Source organism: Acomys minous, assembly GCF_964271855.1.
Source record: "Acomys minous genome assembly, chromosome: 14".
NCBI lineage: Eukaryota > Metazoa > Chordata > Mammalia > Rodentia > Muridae > Acomys > Acomys minous.
In genome coordinates, this window is record NC_140496.1 from 41,828,508 (window position 1) to 41,850,120 (window position 21,613).

A 21,613-nucleotide genomic window follows, 5' to 3' on the forward strand; every position below is an offset into this window, starting at 1 on the left:
TGATTCAAACTGGTTGCTGTTGGCTTCTGACTGACTTGTCTGTCTGCCCTCAAACTAATTCTGGCAATATGTGTTATGTTGTAGAAAATAAAAGGCTATAAGTGTTTATTGTTAATAACATCATTATCGCAGTGGTTGATTATTTAACCCACTATCATATCAATAAAAGACACAGACACTTGTTAAATTTGTAATATGCCTATACCCTGGATCTGGGCAGAAGCTAACCCCCTAACTGCCTTTTCTCTCCCAGCCCCACATCTGATGCCAACTGCTCTAATAATTCCTAGCTGAGCTACTTCCTATCCGGTAACCAAAAAATACTTGGGCATTTTTCTCATCCTGGCTGTTTCTCTCCAGCACTGATGCTCAGAGTAAACTCCTCCAGGCCATGTGGGTTCTTCTTTACCTAACCCATGGCACTGTTTGCTTACCCTGCCCCCTGCTCCTTCTTATTCTGTGGCTTGTTCTGTCTTCACCTGTTTCTAGAAGCTTTCTCTCTCTGCCACCTGTCTCTGAAAAACTGTCCTTTAAAAAAAAAAAAAAAATCTCCACCAAGCGTGGTGGCACACACCTTTAATCCCAGCACTTGGGAGGCAGAGGCAGGCGGATCGATGTGAGTTCGAGGTCAGCCTGGTCTATAAAGTGATTCCAAGACAGCCAAGGCTACACAGAGAAACTCTGTCTCGAAAAACCAAACCAACCAAACCACAAAAAAAAATCTCCTCTTCCCCCCCCCCCCCACTGCTCTTAAGTGGCCTCTCTGTCCTGCCCTGTTCTCTTGAGAGTTGGGCACAGCCCATCCTTGACTACTCCATCTGTCAGTTCTTTCATTCATCACTTTGCCCCTCACTTAGAAGTCATTTTCAAACGTGGCTGCTCCCTTCTACAAACTAATTTACCTTCACTGTTTGGGATTAAAGGTTTATACTAAGGGAGTATCTGTATTCCAGCCAGGTCACATAGACCTAGAAGGCCTTTGATGTGACCCCTTGCCAGATCAGCCATGTAGCTAGATTAAAACTCCTCTATAGATATAATTGCATCATAATTCGGGTTAAATCAACATTCAGACCCAGGCCGTGAAGTGCATTCCTTTAATCCAAGCCACTTGTGAGGTTGAGACAGGGGGATTATAAATTCAAAGCTGGCCTGTTCTAGTCTAGGTAACTTTTCAAGACTTGTCTCACAATGAAAGAAAAAGAAAGAAAGAAAGAAAGAAAGAAAGAAAGAAAGAAAGAAAGAAAAAAAGAAAGAAAGAAAAGAAAAGAAACATCAGCACTCAGGATTTAAGCTCCTGTGTATAATGTGTGAAGGACTTAAAAGTCGTCAGAGTTTTTCAATATGATTTTTTTTTTTAGGTTTGGGAATTTTTGTTGTTCAAGTTTTAAATTTTCTTCCTTCACTTTCTCTATTCTGTCTTTTCAGGAATCACTATTATTCACTTACAGCCTTCTTGAGTTTTTATTACTGTTACTTTTGGGGGGGTGTTTTGTTTGTTGTGTTTGTTTTTGAGACAGGGTTTCTCAGAGTAGTCCTGGCTGGCCTAGAACTTACAGAGATCGGCCTGCCACTGCCTCCCTGAGTGTTAGGTTTACAGGTGTGCGCCACCACGCCCGGCTGCTTTTCCTTTTTAAGTTAGCATACAAAGTTGTGGATTTAATATGAAGTTGAATATAATTAATTAAATATAAATTTAATTCCTGTATATTTTTGCACATGTTTTGTTCCAATCTGGAGACACTTCCCCAATTTTTATTCTATAAATTGAGAATTATAAAACTTTTCTATGGAAAGAGCCAATAAATAAGTCTCTACGAGCCTGTCTCTGAAGCAGTGACTCAGCTGTGTGAGAGCAGCCAAATAAGCAGTTCAAGAGCACTGATGCACTCCTGTAACACTTAACACATCTCACAGGCATCTGATCTCTACCATAACCTTCCTAATTTTTTCATTTTCTCTGTTTAGTGAAGCTTGCTTGCTTGCTTGATTTACTTATTTATTTTAATCTGCTTCTTAGCCAGGTGATGGCAGTGTATACCTATAATCCCAGTAGAGGCAGGTAGATCTCTGTGATTTGGAGGCCAGCACGGTCTACAGAGCAAGTTTTAGGACAGCCAAGGCTACACAGAAACTCTGTCTCAAAAAAACAAACAAACAAAAATAATGTGCTTCTTTTTTTTTTAATGAATATATTTGCTTTTCTGTCTCTGAGGAAATTGCATAAAACCCTATTGTTACGGGTTGTTTGGTTGGTTGATAACTTGGGTTTTGTTTGCTTTAATTTCCTTGCATAAGCTTTCTTTACTTAGGGTTGCTTTATTCCATGTGTCCCAACCCCTTTTCATAATAGAAGCTTTCTTCAGATTCCTGCTTGTCCTTATGTGTGTTTATATTTTAACTTCTGTGTACTTAAACTTCAACAGCAGCACCACAGCTGATCATGAATTGTCCACAGGCCTTGGTAGGATGGGTTTACCATGGTTCTCACCGTGGGTTTGAACTGAAGTTTGGGCCCCTCTGAGCTGTATGATTTACCCATTCTTAGATAAAGATTGGAGTCCTCAAAAATAAATCTGTTTCCTGTCATAGTCTCTGTCACTTCAGCAAACCAAGTGGGAGGAACCTGGGGCTGCCGTTGAGTTTGTTTACGTTCGCCAGCCTCCCAGTGTTCAAGTTGCTATTTCCAACCTTAGCTGCACCTGCCTGTCCCCAGTTCCTAGCCCTGTTTTTCCTTCACCAAAGAGATGTGTGTGGGGGTCAGGGGACAGCTCGCAGGCTCTCTTCCTTCACCCTATGTCTTCTGACGATCTAACTCAGGCTGTCAAACGTGGTGGCAGCTGACTCATGTGGCAAACGTATCCTACTAATCAAGCTTCGAAAATAAGTAGAATATACAGAATCTTTTTGCACTTCTCCTATACTCAGCTGCGTGTATTTGGCAGTGGTTCTTACGAAGTTGTACATGCAACAGAGTAGGCAATTGTCTAGAGGGTTGGGTGTGGAGAAAAGAATGCTGTTTATGGTGTGCTGTAATGCTATTTAAATTTCTGTTAAAGATGGACAAAATATTGGAATCAAGCACATTCCTGCAACCCAGTGCGGTATTTGGGTTCGAACCAGCAACGGAGGCCATTTTGCTTCACCAAATTACCCTGATTCATATCCGCCGAACAAGGAGTGTATCTATATTTTGGAAGGTATTTCACAAATCCTTTTCTTTTACTGGATGAACTTTTTTAACCTCTCTGTAAAACTGAGGGCATTTGCTAAATGTCCTGTTTAGATCAGTTGGAACAGCTGGGCGTGGTGGCGCACACCTTTAATCCCAGCACTCGGGAGGCAGAGGCAGGTGGATCACTGTGAGTTCAAGGCCAGCCTGGTCTACAAAGCGAGTCCAGGACAGCCTAGGCTAACACGGAGAGACCCTGTCTCAAAAAAAAAAAAAATCAGTTGGAACAAAATTTGAATTAAACTAAAATAAAGATAAATATTTGTAAATATTTAATATATTAACAAAATGATAGCTGAATTTTAATGAGAATTTGTAATTGTTTAAAATACAGTTCAATTAAGTGTGTCTCTGTGTGTGAGAAGCCTCTCTGGTAAGGAATGTGAGTTCACTGGTGCACCTTCCTGGGCCTTTCCTGCTCAGTTCTTTTGTTTTTCTCTATGTCACATCTGATACACTGCATATGGCACATTGTTTTTTATGAAGTAAGCAAGATTTGGCCTTCACTTCGCCAGATTTTAATCAACCAAGTATATTTAACTAACTCAATAAATGGCACAATACTGCAGGGAAACATTATTGTATTCTACAACAGAGAATGATTATTCCTGTGAGAGAGCTTTTACTGTGGCTTTTACATGCGTAGTTGCCAGCTCACATCACTCTCACGTGAAGCACTAGCGTGATTAATGTGCTTGCCTTGTCTGTACCCATACATGTATGCCTTGTTCATGCTGCCCTGTTTGCTTTCTCTTCCTTTATAGCTGCTCCTCGCCAACGAATCGAGCTGAGCTTTGACGAACGCTATTATATTGAGCCGTCATTTGAATGCCGGTTTGATCACCTGGAAGTTCGAGATGGACCATTTGGTTTCTCTCCTCTTATAGATCGTTACTGTGGCATGAAAAGCCCTGCATTAATTAGGTCAACAGGAAGATTCATGTGGATTAAATTTAGTTCTGATGAAGAACTTGAAGGACTAGGATTTCGAGCAAAATACTCATTCATCCCAGGTAAAAAATTAAGTGTCCTTAAAAAAAAAAAAGTTACCTTTCAGTACTTGAGCATATTGTAGAATCTTAAGGTTAGAGAAGGGTACTTTAGGCTGGAGAGATGGCTCAGCAGTTAAGCGCACTGGCTGCTCCTTCAGAGGTTCTGAATTCAATTTCTAGCAACCACATGGTGCCTCATAACCATCTATAGTGTGATCTGATATCTTCCTCTGTCATGTAGGCACATAGGCAAATAGAGCACTCGTATACATTCATACATTCATACATACATATATAAAATTTTTAAAAAGAAAAGGATAATTTGATCAAGGTAATTAGAATAAGACCAAATAAATTGTCGTAGTCGAAAGAAAATCAGTCAAGGAGCCGCAAATAAAACTTTTTGAAAATAGGGAACAATAGGCCACATACCATTCTGATTTTGTGGTTTAACAAATAACGTCACATTTTCTTCTTAATTTTGAGCACACATTTAAGACCAATAACATCAAAATAAATATAATTTTAAAAATAATTTAATCCATTGTCTTTTCACAATTTCCACAATTTATTTTGCAGGTTCTTTTAATTGTACTTATTAATGAGTCATAAATACTCCAGAAACTGTTTAACAACAGAATTAATGCTGCACCTGCGTTGAGAGGGCTAGATCTGGGTTTGAGTGTTTTCCCCTACCCCCAATAGCTATAATATTTAAGCACAAAGCTGTGCCTAAGACTTGGCAATAGTAAAGTAGTAATAATACCTTCTATATTCATTTCCTGGGGCTGACTTAACTAATTAATGAAAATCTAATAACTTAAGGAAAGAAAAAAATTTGTTGTAGTTCTGGAGGCCAAAAATTCCAAAATCCAGTAAATCCTCACTCCCTCTAGGAACTGAATGTGGTACATTTTGTTGGGAGGGAGCAGGGTTGAGACAGGGTCTCTCTGTGTAGCCCTAAGCTGTCCTAGAACTCTATGTAGACGGTGCTAGCCATGAACACTGCCTGCCTCTGCTGAGGCATGTACTATCACAGCCAGCTAGAATCTGTTCCTTAATTCTTCCATTGTCTGGAAGACTATCCCAGCATTCTGTGTTTGTTGTAGACCATATTGCTCTAAACTTCTGACTTCAGTTTTTCTCTTCTTAAAATTCTTTTTCTCTTCTCTTCTATTCATTCATTCATTTAGTGTGTGTGTGTGTGTGTGTGTGTGTGTGTGTGTGTGTGTGTGTTGGTCTGTCTGCCTGTCTGTGTCTGTGTCTGCATGTACATATGCACAGAGTGCCCACTGAGGCCTGAAAAGGGCATCTTGTCCCTGAAGCTAGTTACAGGTGGTTGTGAGATGCCCTGTGGGTGCTGGGAACAGAACTCGAATTCTCCCTGCAAATAGCACCAAGTGCTCTTAATTGCTGCTCCATCTTCTTACAGTTCTTATTGACATGTTTGGTATTATAATAAAATTCATAACCATATAAAGTAAAATGCACAGGGATTTGGGTGTGGCTATGTCTGGGCATTACTACACGTCAGCCTACAGTGTGGAGGCCTTACCCACACCTGGTAGATAAGCATACTGATCACATCCTGTGAGAATTCTAAAGCCCCATCCAGTGAAAAGCACACATACTCTGATGTGAAAACTCAGAAATCAGTATGTTATTGTGCCCAAGGAGCTAAAAAATCTTAACAGAGTGAAAAAACAACCTTGTGCAGCAAGGGTATAATCTTTTTTTTTCCCCCTTAGGGTATAATCTTTTTTGTTTTGTTTTGTTTTTTTCTGGAAGAAATTTGTTAATTTAAAAATATACAAATGAAACTAATTATAATTTTATCACTTCATGTTTAAAATCCTTTCTAACAATTTGGTAGTTACCTCTTAAGATGGATTTCTTTATTCAATCTGCTTTTACAAAACTGGTTATGCTACGCATAAAGCTCCATTACCAGCTTTTTTTCCCTTAAAACTAAAGCCACTTTGTATCTGAGTCAGTAAGCATTATGGAAGTTATTTGCATCACTATCATCCATCTGATACTGAAAGGACAATTGCAAACAGCAAAACTTGCCTAACAGACTTTAATAACAGTTTTAGGGTCACAGCAAACCTTAAGCAAGAAGTAGTTATCAGGGACATCCCTCCACTCCCCGTGTCCACATCTTGCCAAGAGTAGTATATTTGGTATCAGTACATCAACTTAGGTGCATCATAATTATCCAAAGTCTTTAGCTCACAACATAGTTCACCCTTGGTATTAGGAGTCTGATATATAGGAGTTTAAGAATAGCGTATATCCACTGTTATTATACAGAGCAGTTTCGCTGCCTAATGATTTCCTGTGTTCCACTGCACATCCCTTCCTTCCCCTAAACTGCTGCAACCACTGGGCTCTTTATTGTTTTCCCATTTCTGTGTCATGTACAGTTAGGATCATGAAGTATGTTGACTCTTCAGATTGCTCCTTTCACTTAATTGTATAAACATCGGGTTTTCCCATGCTTTGGTAGGTGATAGAGGGTTTGTGTGTGTGTGTGTGTGTGTGTGTGTGTGTGTGTGTGTGTGTGTGTGTGTGATTTACTGTATATGTGTGTGCCACAGTACATGGGTGGAGGTTGGTAGACAACTTGTAGCAATCAGTTCCCTACCACGTGGGCTCTGAGATGAACTGAGATATGTACTAAGGAAAATTATTTAGACCCACAAGGCAACTGCTGTCAGTCCAGGGCGTAAGTTGTTATCTAAGGTTGGTTACTGCTCTACTAGGCAGCAGGAACCTGGGAGAGCGGGGCCTAGAAATGAGGTGGATTAAAGTCTCATGCAATGGCCAGCTTTATTGAGAGCATCAGGCAGTCTATACTGAGTGCTAGGGAGTCACATAAGTAAGGTGTGCAATTACAAGGACAAGCCACACATGGCACAAACATGTTTTCCATAGAGGCACATGAGTAACAACAGCTGAAGTAAACTCACTGCTATCCGTTACACCTAGGAAGAACACGAAAACACATCCCAAGAACAATTCTGTGTTTGGAAGAAACGGAGGTCATGTTTTCCTGATGTTTCCTCACAAGCACTCAGAATTCTCACATGACCCTGTTCTTGGACTGTGTTCCAATATCAAATAAGAAAATGTATGGGAATAGGAAATAGAAAGTTAGTACTTTAATGTGTACAGACTTTCCTTTTTTGATGATGAGAACTGTTGTCAATGTACTAAAACCACTGGCCTGTACACCAAGAGATGGTTAGCATAGCTAGGGATGGTGCCACGTGCTTATGGTCCCAGCTACTCAGGAGGTTGAGGTAGGAAGATAGCACATTTGACGACAGCCTGGGCTATAGACAAGACTGTCTCAAAAAGCATAGTTAATATGCTATGTTTTATTTGGAATCTATTACAACAAATATGTCGTAACTTGCTTTCTCAAAATGGTGGAGGTAAGGAGATGACTGACTGGGAGGCACACAGGGCATCCTGTTCTGTAGAGAACCAGTCATTTGTATCACAATAAGTGATCTGTTTAATTGGTCAGGTATTTAATGTTCATTGTCCATATTAACTGAAGTAATTGATTATTTTAATGTTATAAAGTGCTATTGCAAAATCTTATATATGATTCACATCTTTACAAATTTAGAGGGTTTTTTTTATATGTATACAGTGCTCTGCCTGCATGTATTAGAGCACATTATAGATGGTGGTGAGCCACCATGTGGTTGCTGGGAATTGAACTCAGGACCTTTGGAAGAGCAGTCAGTGCGCTTAACCACTGAGCCATCTCTCCAGCCCCCAAATTTAGAGTTCTTGAAACAAAAAAATAGACAATAAAAACATGTTTTTCAGGGTCTGCGAAGATGTACTATTAAAACTGATTGATGTACACCTAAAGGCCTATACTCCCATGTTTAAAAAAAAAAAAAACATTTAAAAATGAAAAACTGTGTGCTGGCTACACCTGTGACCCTGTGACCCAGCAGTGAGAAGCAGAGACCAAGTGGATCGTAGAGGCTCTGACCCACTGGCCCAGACAAAAATTTCATAGACTCTAAGTTCAGTCAGAGACTCTTAAAGTTCAATAAGAGATCCTGTTTCTAATTTTAAAAAAAAAAAAGAAAGAAAAGAAAAGAAAAAGTGGAGCATGGTAGAGGACGATCCCCAAATAGACCTCTGACCTACATACATACACAAAATTAAGAAAAGCATTTAAATATCTTTTAAATAATCAACCAAATTTAGGGCAGGAAAGAAGGCTCACAGGGTAGAAGCATTTGCACATAGGCCAGGCAACCTGAATTTAATGCCCAGATTCCCACCAGGTGGCAGGAGAGAACTCGCTTGTGCGACTTGTCCTCTGACCTCCACACAACCCCTGATTAACTAACTTAAAATCAGCCAACTCCCTGTGTAAGTACACTCACTTTGAGCAACAGTAGCTTAGGAACTAAGTGCTTTTCCTATACAGTAGCTAATCCAGGACTATATTAAGTTTTCTAGATTACTTTTTCTACTGTGTCATTTCTTTTTTTACCTGTTGCACAGGAATTCCCCAACAATAATAACAGTGTAGAGTGTTGTTATCTCTAAACTAAGAAAACCAATTCATATCAATAAATGTGTGGGGCTAGAGAGATGGTTCAGAGGTTAAGAGCACTGGCTGCTCTTCCCAAGGTCCTGAGTTCAATTCCCAGCAACCACATGGTGGCTCACAACCATCTATAATGAGATCTGGTGACCTCTTCTGGTGTGCAGGTGTTACATGTGAACACAACATTGTATACATAATAAATAAATAAAACTTTAAATAAATAAATAAATGTGTGATACATAATGGGCTAAAATACAACTTTTTCTGCTATTATTTAAAGACATTTTCCAGTTACACGTTACATATTGAGTGTATGTGCATGTCAGTAGCAAAGTGGGTCTCTTAAAAGTTCAAGGCCAGTCTGATCTACATAGTGAGCTCCAAAAGAGGCAGAGCTATGATTAAAGATCCTATCTAAAAATAACAAATTAATAAAAATAATAATAAAATAAATTTTTAAAGAAAAAAGAAATATTAAATTTGATTAATTTTCCAAATAACTCATAGCTTTTCTCTAGTGCAGTTTATAATTCTTTGATTTTTTTTTTCAAAAGAACTGGTGTCCACTAGTTGACTCTTTAAACAAGTTTAAAAAGAACAGCCACTGAATTGTATTTGAAATTAAACTAATGGCTTACTTCTCTATGGTAAAGCATCTTCAATTAAAGACAGTATTAATAAGAATTGAGTGTCCTCTTACTTGGTATAAGCCATGTATATGAAATAGGTTTACCAGATTATGTTACAGTCTTATATTTGTGGTTTCTATTTTAACTGAAAAATAATTGTTGAGGCATCTGAATAATATTTTTTAAATTGGGCTGTGATTAAATATGAACTATTTATAAGTGAGTAGCACTGGGTATGTTTATATCATTTTGAAAATATCACCACTACCCATTGAAGCAGACATTTTAGAAAACAGTTAATGTAGATCAACACAAAGGAAATATACTCCTTTTAAGGCTAAATAGTATTCCATTATATTAAATATTTCTATCCATGTGTTAGTGGACTAGCTACTATATTTGACAGTTAATGTTTTCAACAGCATAAAGCATTCATGTTGAAATAAAAAATATACAAATTCTCATTACATTTTGATCCCATAATTATTCTGTTTAATGACTAGTGGTAAGCAGTATCTACCGATGAAAGCGCCTCTTAGGTTGCTATGTACTAAAGCTTTAAATAGAACTTTACATTAGGTCTGGAAAGCTCGGTACCAATAACTTTCTTCTCTTTTCTGTTACAGATCCAGACTTTACTTACCTTGGAGGTATTTTAAATCCCATCCCAGGTTTAGTATATTACCTCTTTCTTCCTGTGACATTTTTTATTAGTTTTATTTTTCTTTGAATATCTCTCTTTTTCCCCCTAGATTGCCAATTTGAGCTCTCGGGAGCTGATGGAATAGTACGTTCTAGCCAGGTAGAACAAGAAGAAAAAACAAAGCCTGGCCAAGCAGTTGATTGCATATGGACAATTAAAGCTACCCCCAAAGCTAAGGTATTGTTTGTGACAGATTGACTGACTTCAGAGAGGCACCTAAGAAGACATGATGTCTGTAGTGCACTGTTTGATTCCTGTAAATGTTTGATACTTTAAGTTTTTCATTTCATTTACTCTTTTGCGCACCTACTAAGACCATAATGTTTTTGTAGTTAAATAAACGGAGATAGAAATAATTTAAAATATTTACATATGTTAAAGTTCTTTTCTAATTTTTAAGTGTGTACACACATGAAGGCAAACATGTGGAAGTCAGAGGACAGCTTCATGGAGTTGGTTTTCTCCTTCCACCTTTCATGGGTTTCAGGGGTTAAATTCAGGTCAGTGGGACTGCACAGCAACGTTTTACTTGCTGAGGCATCTTACCAACGCCATATTAAGATTATTAATCTGGAAAGATTATGGTTTTTAAAAATCTATGGAGTTGGCTTGGTGCAGTAGCATAGTCCTATAATCCCAGCACTCGGGGAAGCACAGGCAGGTTGATCTCTGTGAGTTCAAGGCCAGCCTTGTCTACAGAGTAAGTTCAGAAAAGCCAAGGCTACAGAGAAAAATCCTGTCGTGGGGAAGGGGGGGGGGCTGATTCTATAAATTCCTAACTGGTGAACACAAGTATCGATCAAACACTTGTTGGGTTTGGTTTTCTGTTACTGTTGTTTTTATTCTTTGGTCTTCTTTGTTACTGTTTTGGGTTTGTTGGTGGTGGTGGTGGTGGTTTTGTTGTTGTTGTTCTGTTTAAGTGCTTTAGGGGTCTGGGAAGATGGCTTGGTGAGTAGACTGCTTGCTGTGCAAGCCTGAGAACCTGCATTCAGACACCAGCACCCACAGAAAAGCAGGGCTGTAGCACCAGCACCCACAGAAAAGCAGGGCTGCAGCACCAGCACAAAGGGGGAGGGGAGGCGGGCAGGGCTGGAGGCTCGCTGCTCAGCCAGTCCAGCTGAAATGGGGAGTTGAAGGTTCAGTGAGAAACCCTTTCAGAAACTAACCAGGTAGAGAGGAAGATGCTCCGTGTCCATGTCTGGTCTACACACATACACAGAGTGTCTTCAGAAGATGCCCCTTTTTCTGATGAGGACCATTAGGCGACAAGAAGTTAGTATGTCTTAAAGGATCAGTCATATCAATGTGAAATATAAGCATTGAATCTCACTTCTGTATTAGCACTCTGCTGCCCTCTGCTGATCATGTGACACTGTTATGCAAAACAGTATGCAAAAAAGCAGGTGGTATGGTGCTGCAAAAGAGAATGCTTTTAAATAACTCTTGAGATTGACTGATGACTTTTGCTTTTTAATTTATAATTCTAGGAATATCGACAGATAAAATCAGACTTAATTTATATTTATGTATAGGTAGAAAAAGGGAAAGAATGAAAGAGGGCTGGAAGAACATATCATGATTTGAGGACCAACCTGGGCTACATAACTGAGACCCTGACCCTCACCCCCCCAAAAGAATGAAAATGAGATTTATATTTGTGGAAAACAATAAACAACTTGAAAACACTTTTTAAAAACTTGCAGGTATTCCTCAAAAAGCAAATATAAGTTCAAAATAGATCCAGTGAGTCTTATGAAGACAGACAGCTGTAGTCCAATAAAATAGAACTGATATTATAAATGCCTCTGGAGGTTTCAGTTACCTGTTACTGCTAGAGTGGACATTCTGACGTTTGTTTTTAACTGCCTCTGAAAAAACAGTAGAGCAAGGGATCATGTGACCGTCATGCGGCCCCTTATACAACCAGAACCCTTACCGGAGGGTGACTAACATCGGAGAGTAAACAAGAAGCATGTCATAGGGCTTTGTTCTCTGGTGAGATGAAGTGGGATCTCTCCTGTGATTTCACACCTAGAAAATTACCTTTGGTCAATCCAAAAATCAGAACTCAAAAACATTAACAAGAGCTGAGTCCTGAACTCACAACAGCTTTAAGCACTTGTCAAAAATTAATCAAAAACAGCCAAACATACTACAGAACTTGCATCCTTAAAAAAGCCCCCTCCGATCCCACATTAGTTAACCTCTCTGCTCATAGCCCATCGTGAGCTAAGAGCAGACAAAACAAAAAGGAAGTTTAATCTCCTAGCTTTTAGATTTCCAAGAACTATATCCTACAACAATGATCAGAAAGATGAGAAAGAAAGATGGCCAGGACTACTTGTACAGAACTTCAGTAATAAAAGGAATTGTGATTCAAAGAGCTGAGAAGACTTATTAACAGGTGTGTGTAGCAATGTTTTAAGAAATTTTTTTTTAAATGGGTGAGATGCCAAGCGTGGTGGTGCATGCCTTTAATGCCAGCACTTGGAGGCAGCCGGATTACTGTGAGTTCGAGGCCAGCTTGGTCTACAAAGTGAGTCCAGAACAGCCTGGCTAACATAGAGAGACCCTGTCTCAAAAAACAAAACAAAACAAAAAAGAAAAAGGAAAGAAATGGGCGATGTATAACATAGTGACTCTGAAAAAGAAAAAAATGCTGTTTAAATGATATGTAGATTGAGCCCAAAAGACAAGGGGAAAAAAATTAAGCAACCTGAGTTTAGGAAGATTGCCTTCAAAGGGATATTTATTCATTTTTTGATTGCATGTGTTTATTATATATGTGAGGACACATACTTTATATATAATACATGTGTGCTATGGCCCACACAAGGAGGACAGAAGACAGCATTCTAGAGTTAATTCTCTCATTTTCCCTCTTGGAACCAAGGAATCAAACTTAGATTCACAGTAGGCTCCTTTACCCACTGAGCCTCGTGCTGGCCTGATGCTATTTACATTGAGCCTGGAAACCTTCCACAGTAAAGCAGAAGCTCAAAGACATAGGTGTCTTAAAGTAAGAAAACAATAGCTGGTAGCCTATATGTCTGTATCTGAACTGATTTAAGAATGAAGGCAAAGCTAAGGGGTTTCAGGCTAAAAATAATAAATGTACTAAGTGCTACACTGAAATGCAAATAAGTCCTGTTTATAGGCAAACTATATACATACCCACTCGGCTCAGTGGGTAAAGGGCTTTCTGCGTGAGCACTAGGGCAGCTAGTTAGGACTGGGCACTTTTATGACCAAGCACTGGGACAGGCAGATCCAAGTAGACAGTCACTCTAGGTGAGTGAGCCCCAGATTTAGTGAGAGACACTGATTTGAAAAATAAAAGAGAGACAGGAAGACACGCAGCATCAACCTCTGGCCTCTATATCAACACACAGGCGAACATACCTGTACACATAGGAATGTATGCATCACACACACACATATATCCGCACACACACACAAATAAGTAAGGACTGCCAGCAAATACTAAAAGTCGATGGATATTGTTTATTAAAGCAGAAATCCAGGCTCACTAATTCACAAAAGAAACATAATTTAAAATGTTAAAGATTATAGCCTCAAAGTACACAAAACAGAAAATAAAAATTAAAAAATCCCATTTACAGTAATTTTCACCTCAATAATTAATAGACCGAAGATTTTTAAAAATGTATTAAGGCTCTTAATATTTAAACAACATGTGGGGTCATAATCACAACATGTAGAGAGCAAGTGGTTTTTGTTAGCATAGATTTATGAAAGTTGATGTATGTTTGAGACCAGTGGCTCCCAGCCTGTGGGTCATGACTGCTCTGGAGGTTAAAAGACCCTTTCCCAGGGGTCACCTAAGACCATCTGAAAACACAGATATTTATGTCATGATTCATAACAGCAGCAACATTAAGGTTACAGAGGAGCAACAGAAATAATTGTAGAGTTGGGGTCACCACAGCAGGAGTAACTGTATTAACAGTCCCAGCGTCAGAAGGTTGAGATCCACTGCATTAGGCTAGCCTACATACAAGGTCAGATGTTTGGAAGTGGAACACTATGCTACTTAGTAATTCATGTAGAATAGAAGAAATCAGGACGGAAGTTTGAATGCATGCAAAACTCAGCAATTAAAATACTCATAACCAAACACTGTTAGGTGCATTTAAAGCAATAATTTGAGAATATTTATGACTATACGTACTTCCTTTAGAAAAGAAAGTACTTGAGTTTAATGAGCTAAAACTCATCTTGTCAAGTAAAGATGTCAAATTTAACCAAAGGATAATGTTAAAAACAAAACAAAATAAAACCTGATGTCCTGGTTAGCCATAATTGCCAACTTGACACAACCTAGAGGGATCTGAGAGAAGTGTAGAGGACTTGCCTACATCCGGCTGGCCTATAGGCATGCCTGTGAAAGCAGCTCTTGATTTTTAACAGATGCAGGAGGGCCCAGCCCACTGTGCATTCCCTAGGAAGGTGGTACTGGACGGTGTTAAAGACAAAAAAAAAAAAAAGATAGCCAAGAGAGATTGCTCACAGGCTTCATAATAGGATCAGTAAAGAACATTCCCACAAGGCCTTAGGTCCTAGACTCAGTCCCTAGATCACACATGAAAAGATCGGTGTGCTGTTGTGAGCTTGTAATCTCAGCACTGGGAAACAGAACATCCCTGAGGCTAGCCAGGCAGCCTATCCTACTCTGCAAATTCCAGAGCCCAGGGAGAAATGCTCTTGAAAACCAAGGCAGGTGGCACTTAAGTAGTGACACCGAAGGTTGACTTTGCATCCACACTGTGACTTCCCCCACCATGTGGGGAGGGGTGTCTAGCGAGACGGTTAAGTCACTAACGTGCTTGCTGCACAGGAGTGAGAACCTGGGTGTAATTGTCACTGCCCACAGAAGCCAGGTGCAGCAGTGCCCTTCAGATTTCCCAGCACTGGAGAGGCAGAGGCAGATCTCAGGAGCTGACAAAATTCAATGGCAAAAACGGTCTCAGAAATAATGTACAGAGTAATTCAGAAGACACCCAGTGCTGACTTCTGGCAAGGACATGCATATATGCAATTTTTTTATTACCTTATTGTGTTATCTAATAAATGTCACACCATATTCACATACACATTTGCTTACTTATACATGTATACATTATAGGCTAGTGGCCTCAATGGAGATTTCTCAAAAGAAAATATATAAATGCATATCAACCAAAATTAAAGCCAGAAGATAAAAATTACTCACACAGACACATTATATAAAGCAACAAGATTGGAGACTAATCAAAACTTTCCCCTCAAAAGCCTAGGACTAGCCAGCGTCACCACTGAATTCTATCAGACTTTCGAGGAAAATCTCATGCCAATTCTTAGCTTGTTCACAGAGTGCAGAGTGAAGGGAACACTACCACAGTCATTCCGGGAAGCCAGTATTATCTTGATACAAAAACCAGGTAAAGACAGCAAGAAAGCTATAAATACATGTCTCTGCTAAGTACAGATTCAGAACTTCTCAACAGAGTACTTGGAAACCAAATCCAAGAACACATGACATTTTGACCAGGTGAGTGAGTTTGATCCCCAAAAGGCAAAGTTGGTTCAACAAAAGAAAATCAGTAAATGTAATGGGGCCATATAAGCAGACTTGATTGATCCCACAGAAGCATTCAACGAAGTTCAACATACCTCCTGCTAAAAGTCATGGAGCTGTTGGAATAGGTGGAATATACCTCATCGATCTTATATTAAATGGGGACAAACTGAGCATTTCCTGTAAAATCACGAGTGAAACAGGGACAGCCATTCTACCCTCACATTTGATGTGGTGCTTGAAGTTTGGGCTATAGCAAGAGAAAGTTACAGAGGGAATGAAAATAGGAAATGAAGTCACATGATCCCTATTTGCAAATAACATGACTCTATACTTAACATTTCCTACAGAATCTGTTACTAAAGAACTAGATTTAAATGGGGCGGTGGTGGCGCACACCTGTAATCCCAGCACCTAGGGAGGCAGCAGCAGGTGGATCTCTGTGAGTTCAAGGCCAGCCTGGTCTACAAAGCAAGTCCAGGATAGCCAGTGCTACACAAAGGAAGCCTGTCTGGAAAAAAACAAACAAACTAGATTTATAAGTACAGTAAAGTTGGAGCATATAAAATAAATACTTTTAAACAGTAGCTTTTATATATGCCAACAAAGAACTTAGGAAAATACACAGTTCAAAAAAAAGTTAAGTAACCAGGAATACACCTAACTAAAGAAGAGAACACCTACAATGAAAACTTCCAAGATACTGAGAAGGAAATCAAAAAGGACAAGACAGTGGAAAGCCTCTTCATGCTCCGGAGTTGGCAGAATCAATATTGTGAAATGGCTACACTAACAAAATGAGTCATTAAGTTAACAGATTTAGAGCAATATCTACCAAAATTCCAATGGCATATTTCATAGACATAGAAAAAATAATCCAAGAATCGATATGGACCCACAGAAGACATGAAATAGAGCATGAGGTATTACAATACCAAGCCTCAAATTATGCTGTATAGCTATAGTGATGAAAACAGCCTTGTACTGATAGAGACAGGTCAGTCAGTGAGGCAGAACTGAGGACCAGGGACTAAACAAAGCTCTGCCCACCTAATTCTTGACAAAGGAAGCAGAAACATACACTGAAGGGGAAAAAACAGATAGTGTATCCAAGAAAAGATACTGGCAAAACTGGACATCTACCTGCCAAAGTGCCAAAATTTAATGAAATTAAATTTATTATCATCTACGTAAAAAAATAGAAAATGGACAAAAAAACTTAACTCAAAATCTGAAGTACTGAGACAATTAGAAGAAACCACGGGGAGCCTTCCTTAAGACCTGTACCTACCGCAGGGACTTCCCAAGAAGAGCTTCCATCATACAGGAAGTAGCCCCACATGTCAACAGGTAGGTCTACATGAAAAACTTACTGCACAGCAAAGGAAACCATCAGAGCAGACAGCATACAGAATGGGAGAGAATTTTTACCTCAGATAGATAATATGCAAAAAAAGAACTGCTGAAATTAAATACTAAGTAAATAAAACTCAGCAAAATGGGTAAAGTGAACAGAATAGGCAGTTTTCAAATAAATACAAATGGATAATAACTTTTTTTTTTTAATGTTCAGGCTTCCTAGTCATCAGGTAATTGCAATTTAAAACTGCTTTTAAGGTGCCACCTCTCCCCAGTTAGGATAGATACCATCAATAAATTTAACAAATGTTGGAGAGGATGTGGATAAAGGGGGATCTACCATGGTTCATAGGAGTCCAAGTTAATACAACCGTTACGGAAACCAGTTTGGAGCAAGGGAACTAAAAATAGAACTACCATCTGACCCAGTTATTTTACTCCTGGACCTATACCCAAAGAACTTTATGCCTACTAAAGAGATATTTGCATCCCCATGTTTATTGCTGCTCTCCTCACTATAGCAAAGAAACAGAACTAACCCAGTTGCCCAGCAACAGATGAAGGATAATGTAAATATGCTGCGTATATAAAGTGGAGCATTCAGCCTAAAATACAAATAAAATCACAAATTTTGAAGGAAAACGGATAGACTTAGAACATACAATCTTAATCATTATTACCCTGTCTCATAAAAGTCCTCATGACCTCCCTTATTTGCAGATCCTAGCTTATAATGTACACATGTATATAAGTAAAACATGTTATAAAAAAAGAAAAATGCTTACTGCTGATTTTATTTATATAGTACACTTTATATAAATCCTTTTAATGCTGTCATAGGGTGTAATACAATTTCAGTACAAAATAAGTTCTTAAATGGGCAGTGTCCATGTGTGATTCTATGAGGGGCTATTACTGAGAGGCCTAGAATTTAAATTATGTTTTTCTTTGAATATTCCTGTAAAGTGTAGTTCTTTACAAGATATTTGAATTATAGTATAAAGGTTGTTGAGCATATGTTTAATAATAATTCTGAAATCACTGAAAATACCTGGAAATATTGATTTATTGTCCATGAATCTCAAAGAGCAACATTCCAGGTATTTGCTCTTTTCTCTATATGTTTTAATTTTAAATTGTGTCATTATTGATGAATACCATACATTGAGTTTTTAATAGAGAAAGAAGCATACAAATAACCAATAGATTTGAAAAACAGCTAAGCGTCACTGTTAATCACAAAAACACAAATCAAAATTTGACCAATTAGAATGGCTGTTAGCTAAAATTCAGTAGCAAATACTGAGGAGGCTGAAGAAAGGGAAACTCCTATACCTTGTTTATGGGAATTTACCTCAGTTGTAACCACTCTGGTAAACACTGTAGAACAGCCTCAGAACACTAGAAATAGCACTGCCATGTGATTTAGCTCCTTTGTTACCAGATATCCAAAAGGAACACAAACCAGTGTTCAAATAGATATCCCACCTAGCACCTCTTCCTCCTCCTTCCTCCTCCTCCTTCTCCTTTCTCCTTGCTCCTCCTCCTCCATCCTCCTTTTTTTCTTCTTTCCTCTTCCTCCTCCTTTTTTCCCTTCTCCTCCTCCTTTGGGGAGAGAGAAGTCACTGGCTTGGGGGGCCTATACCTGGGAGGACTGGAAAGTAAGTATGATCCAGGCACATGATGTGAAATTCCCAAATAATTAATAAAATATTACATAACTTAAAAGTTCTTATTGTATCTTGACTTTTCACTTGGAGGAAGTACCACGTGGCTGCCCCTTGCATATATGAAGTGTCAGCACCGTTGCTCTCACAGTTAGCAAGCATTATTTTGTATAATAAAGAGCCTGAGCAGTGCTGGGATACAATGACAGTTGGTAACTGAGAAGAGAACTCAGTGAGTGACAAGTGATTAATATATAAACTGCTGACATGCACGCCAGAGAGGGATGACTCATTCCCAGGCATGATGTAGTGGGCCAGTGTGAATAGTCACACACTACTCAGAATGGCATATAATTTAAAACTGATGATTTATTTATTTCTTTTCACCCATTATTTTAAGATTATAAGAAGAAATTGTGGCTATTAAACCTTTGAAATTTTAAATGCACATAATGGACTGTGGTTTGGGCCATTTTTATATCATATATATATATATATATATATTCTTTACCTATTTTTTATGTCTTGGGTAACTTTTAACAATAATAGTCAGAGGCTTTCATATTAGATATACATGAGGGATTGAGTAACTAAACAGATGAAAAAGAAAAAAGAGATAAGACAAACCAACCAGATTTAACAGTTATCCATATAATTATCTATTTCTCCCTCCACTTCTGCCAATTACTACATTTTCCTAATGGTTCAATACTTTAATTATAATAAATATGCCTATGATGAGTTAAGAACAAGAAAAGATGGGATACAGCTTTGCTGTCAAGGTACTTGTCTCCTGTGCACGCAGCCGAGTGACAGAAGAAGGATCCAGTCCCCAAGGTCAGCTTTGACCAGAGTTCAAAGTCAGCCTAGGCCACATAAAATGCTGCCTTGAACATAGGTATATTAGAATGTATAGAGGACTGAAAGCACCAACTAATAACACTGACTGTTAGACCAATAAAATTGTGAGCTGTTATTCTTCTATTTCCTTCATCTGTTAATACCATAGAATTATCATCATAATGAGACTCTATTATATAAGCATCTCAGCTGGATGGTGGTGGCGCACGCCTTTAATCCAGCACTCGGGAGGCAGAGGCAGGCAGATCATTGTGAGTTCGAGGCCAGCCTGGTCTACAAAGCAAGTCCAGGACAGTCAAGGCTACACAGAGAAACCCTGTCTCAAAAAAAATTGTGTGTGTGTGTGTGTGTGTGTATATATATACATATATATATATATATATATATATATATATATATATATATACATACATACATACACACACACACCTCTTTGTAAATAAGCTATAAGCTCTAAACTTTTTAATGTTCAGTTCCACGATTAAAACAATCGGAAAACGAGACTGTTACTCTTAGATCTCTAACCATTGAGCCATCCTCCTTCCATCACGCTGTTTCTGAATCAGCTGTTACAATGCAGTGTAACATAGTGACTGTGGCTCTTCACATAGAAACATCCAGTATCGGTTTTAAAACTCTGTGTTTCGGTGTTGCAGATCTATTTGAGGTTCTTGGATTACCAAATGGAGCACTCCAACGAATGCAAGAGGAACTTCGTGGCGGTCTATGATGGAAGCAGTGCTATCGAGAACCTGAAGGCCAAGTTCTGCAGCACCGTGGCCAACGATGTAATGCTGAGGACAGGCGTGGGCGTGATCCGGATGTGGGCGGACGAAGGCAGCCGGCTGAGCAGGTTTAGGATGCTCTTCACTTCCTTTGTGGAACGTAAGTAAACAACGCAACTCTCTTACACAGTTTCCACTGATCCACACTATGCTTACTTCCCTGAGAGAGAAAGAATTTATTTTATAACATCATCTTATAAACTGTCACAATGCACTTTTTAACCTAATAGGAACGATTTTTCCCCACCGGCTCACAGCAAACCCTACGCTAAGTCAGTGAGTTATTACAAGAGTGAAGATGGTCAGGGCAGAATCTGGGGGTCAGATCAGAGCGCTTGATAGAAAGACAAATACTGATCTGTAACATGACATAAAATCCTAATTTATGCTTTTAAATACATAGCAAAACATGTTTACTTAAAAAGCATAAACATTAATTTTATTACAAACCAGTGAATTATCCAGATGAATTGTTTCTAACTTTTTTTTTTTTTGGTCTGTGCATGTGAGTGCTTTTAGCATGTTGAATATTTTGGTTTAGTTGACTTTTATTCTTAAATAGTTTTGAATCTGCAGAGATTTACAAAAATAGTAAAAAAAAATTACACTTGTATTCAGACTTATTTTTAGCATATTTAAAAATAAGCTAATGGGGCTGGAGAGATGGCTCAGAGGTTAAGAGCACTGACTGTGCCTCAAGAGGTCCTGAGTTCAATTCCTAACCACATGGTGGCTCACAACCATCTGTAATGTGATCTGGTGCCCTCTTCTGGCATGTGGGCAGAGCAATGTATACATAATAATAAATAAATCTTTAAAAAAAAAAGGCTGAAAACTAGCATTGATATACCATTAGCTGGTCTGTAGACCTTCACATATCACTAATTTTGCCATTAGTGGCTTTTCTATTTTACTTCGGGGTATTTGTTTTGTGTGTGTGTGTGTGTGTGTGTGTGTGTGTGTGTGTGTGTGTGTGTGTTTTGGTTTTTCTAGTTTCCCACGTTGCTTTCAGTTACCAAGTACCCTTGCTCTTCCCTGACAGCTCCTCAATCTTTACGTGTCATGATCTGGACGCATAGAACGTACTAGTTAGTGTTTAATAAACTGTCCTCCAATTTGAGTTTATGTGATGTTTCCAAACGATTCGCTAAGAGCAAGCATTTCATCTAGAATGCTAATGTGCTTTCTCGGTGCATCATGTCGATGAAGTGTGGACTGA

The 21,613-nt window shown here is 38.7% G+C and overlaps 1 protein-coding gene across 2 annotated transcripts in view; it reads left to right on the forward strand.

The window, feature by feature from the left end:
- The window catches only part of NETO2 (neuropilin and tolloid like 2), a 56,064-nt gene that overhangs the window by 22,121 nt on the left and 12,330 nt on the right, over positions 1-21,613 (forward strand). The window contains exons 3-7 of one of the 2 annotated variants that reach the window (XM_084756014.1): positions 3,060-3,200; positions 3,997-4,245; positions 10,068-10,112; positions 10,194-10,321; positions 20,266-20,494. In XM_084756014.1, coding sequence (XP_084612140.1) covers positions 3,060-3,200; positions 3,997-4,245; positions 10,068-10,112; positions 10,194-10,321; positions 20,266-20,494 — 792 coding nt within the window. The remainder of the gene's footprint in view (positions 1-3,059; positions 3,201-3,996; positions 4,246-10,067; positions 10,113-10,193; positions 10,322-20,265; positions 20,495-21,613) is intronic. The other variant, XM_084756015.1, reaches the window with a different exon arrangement.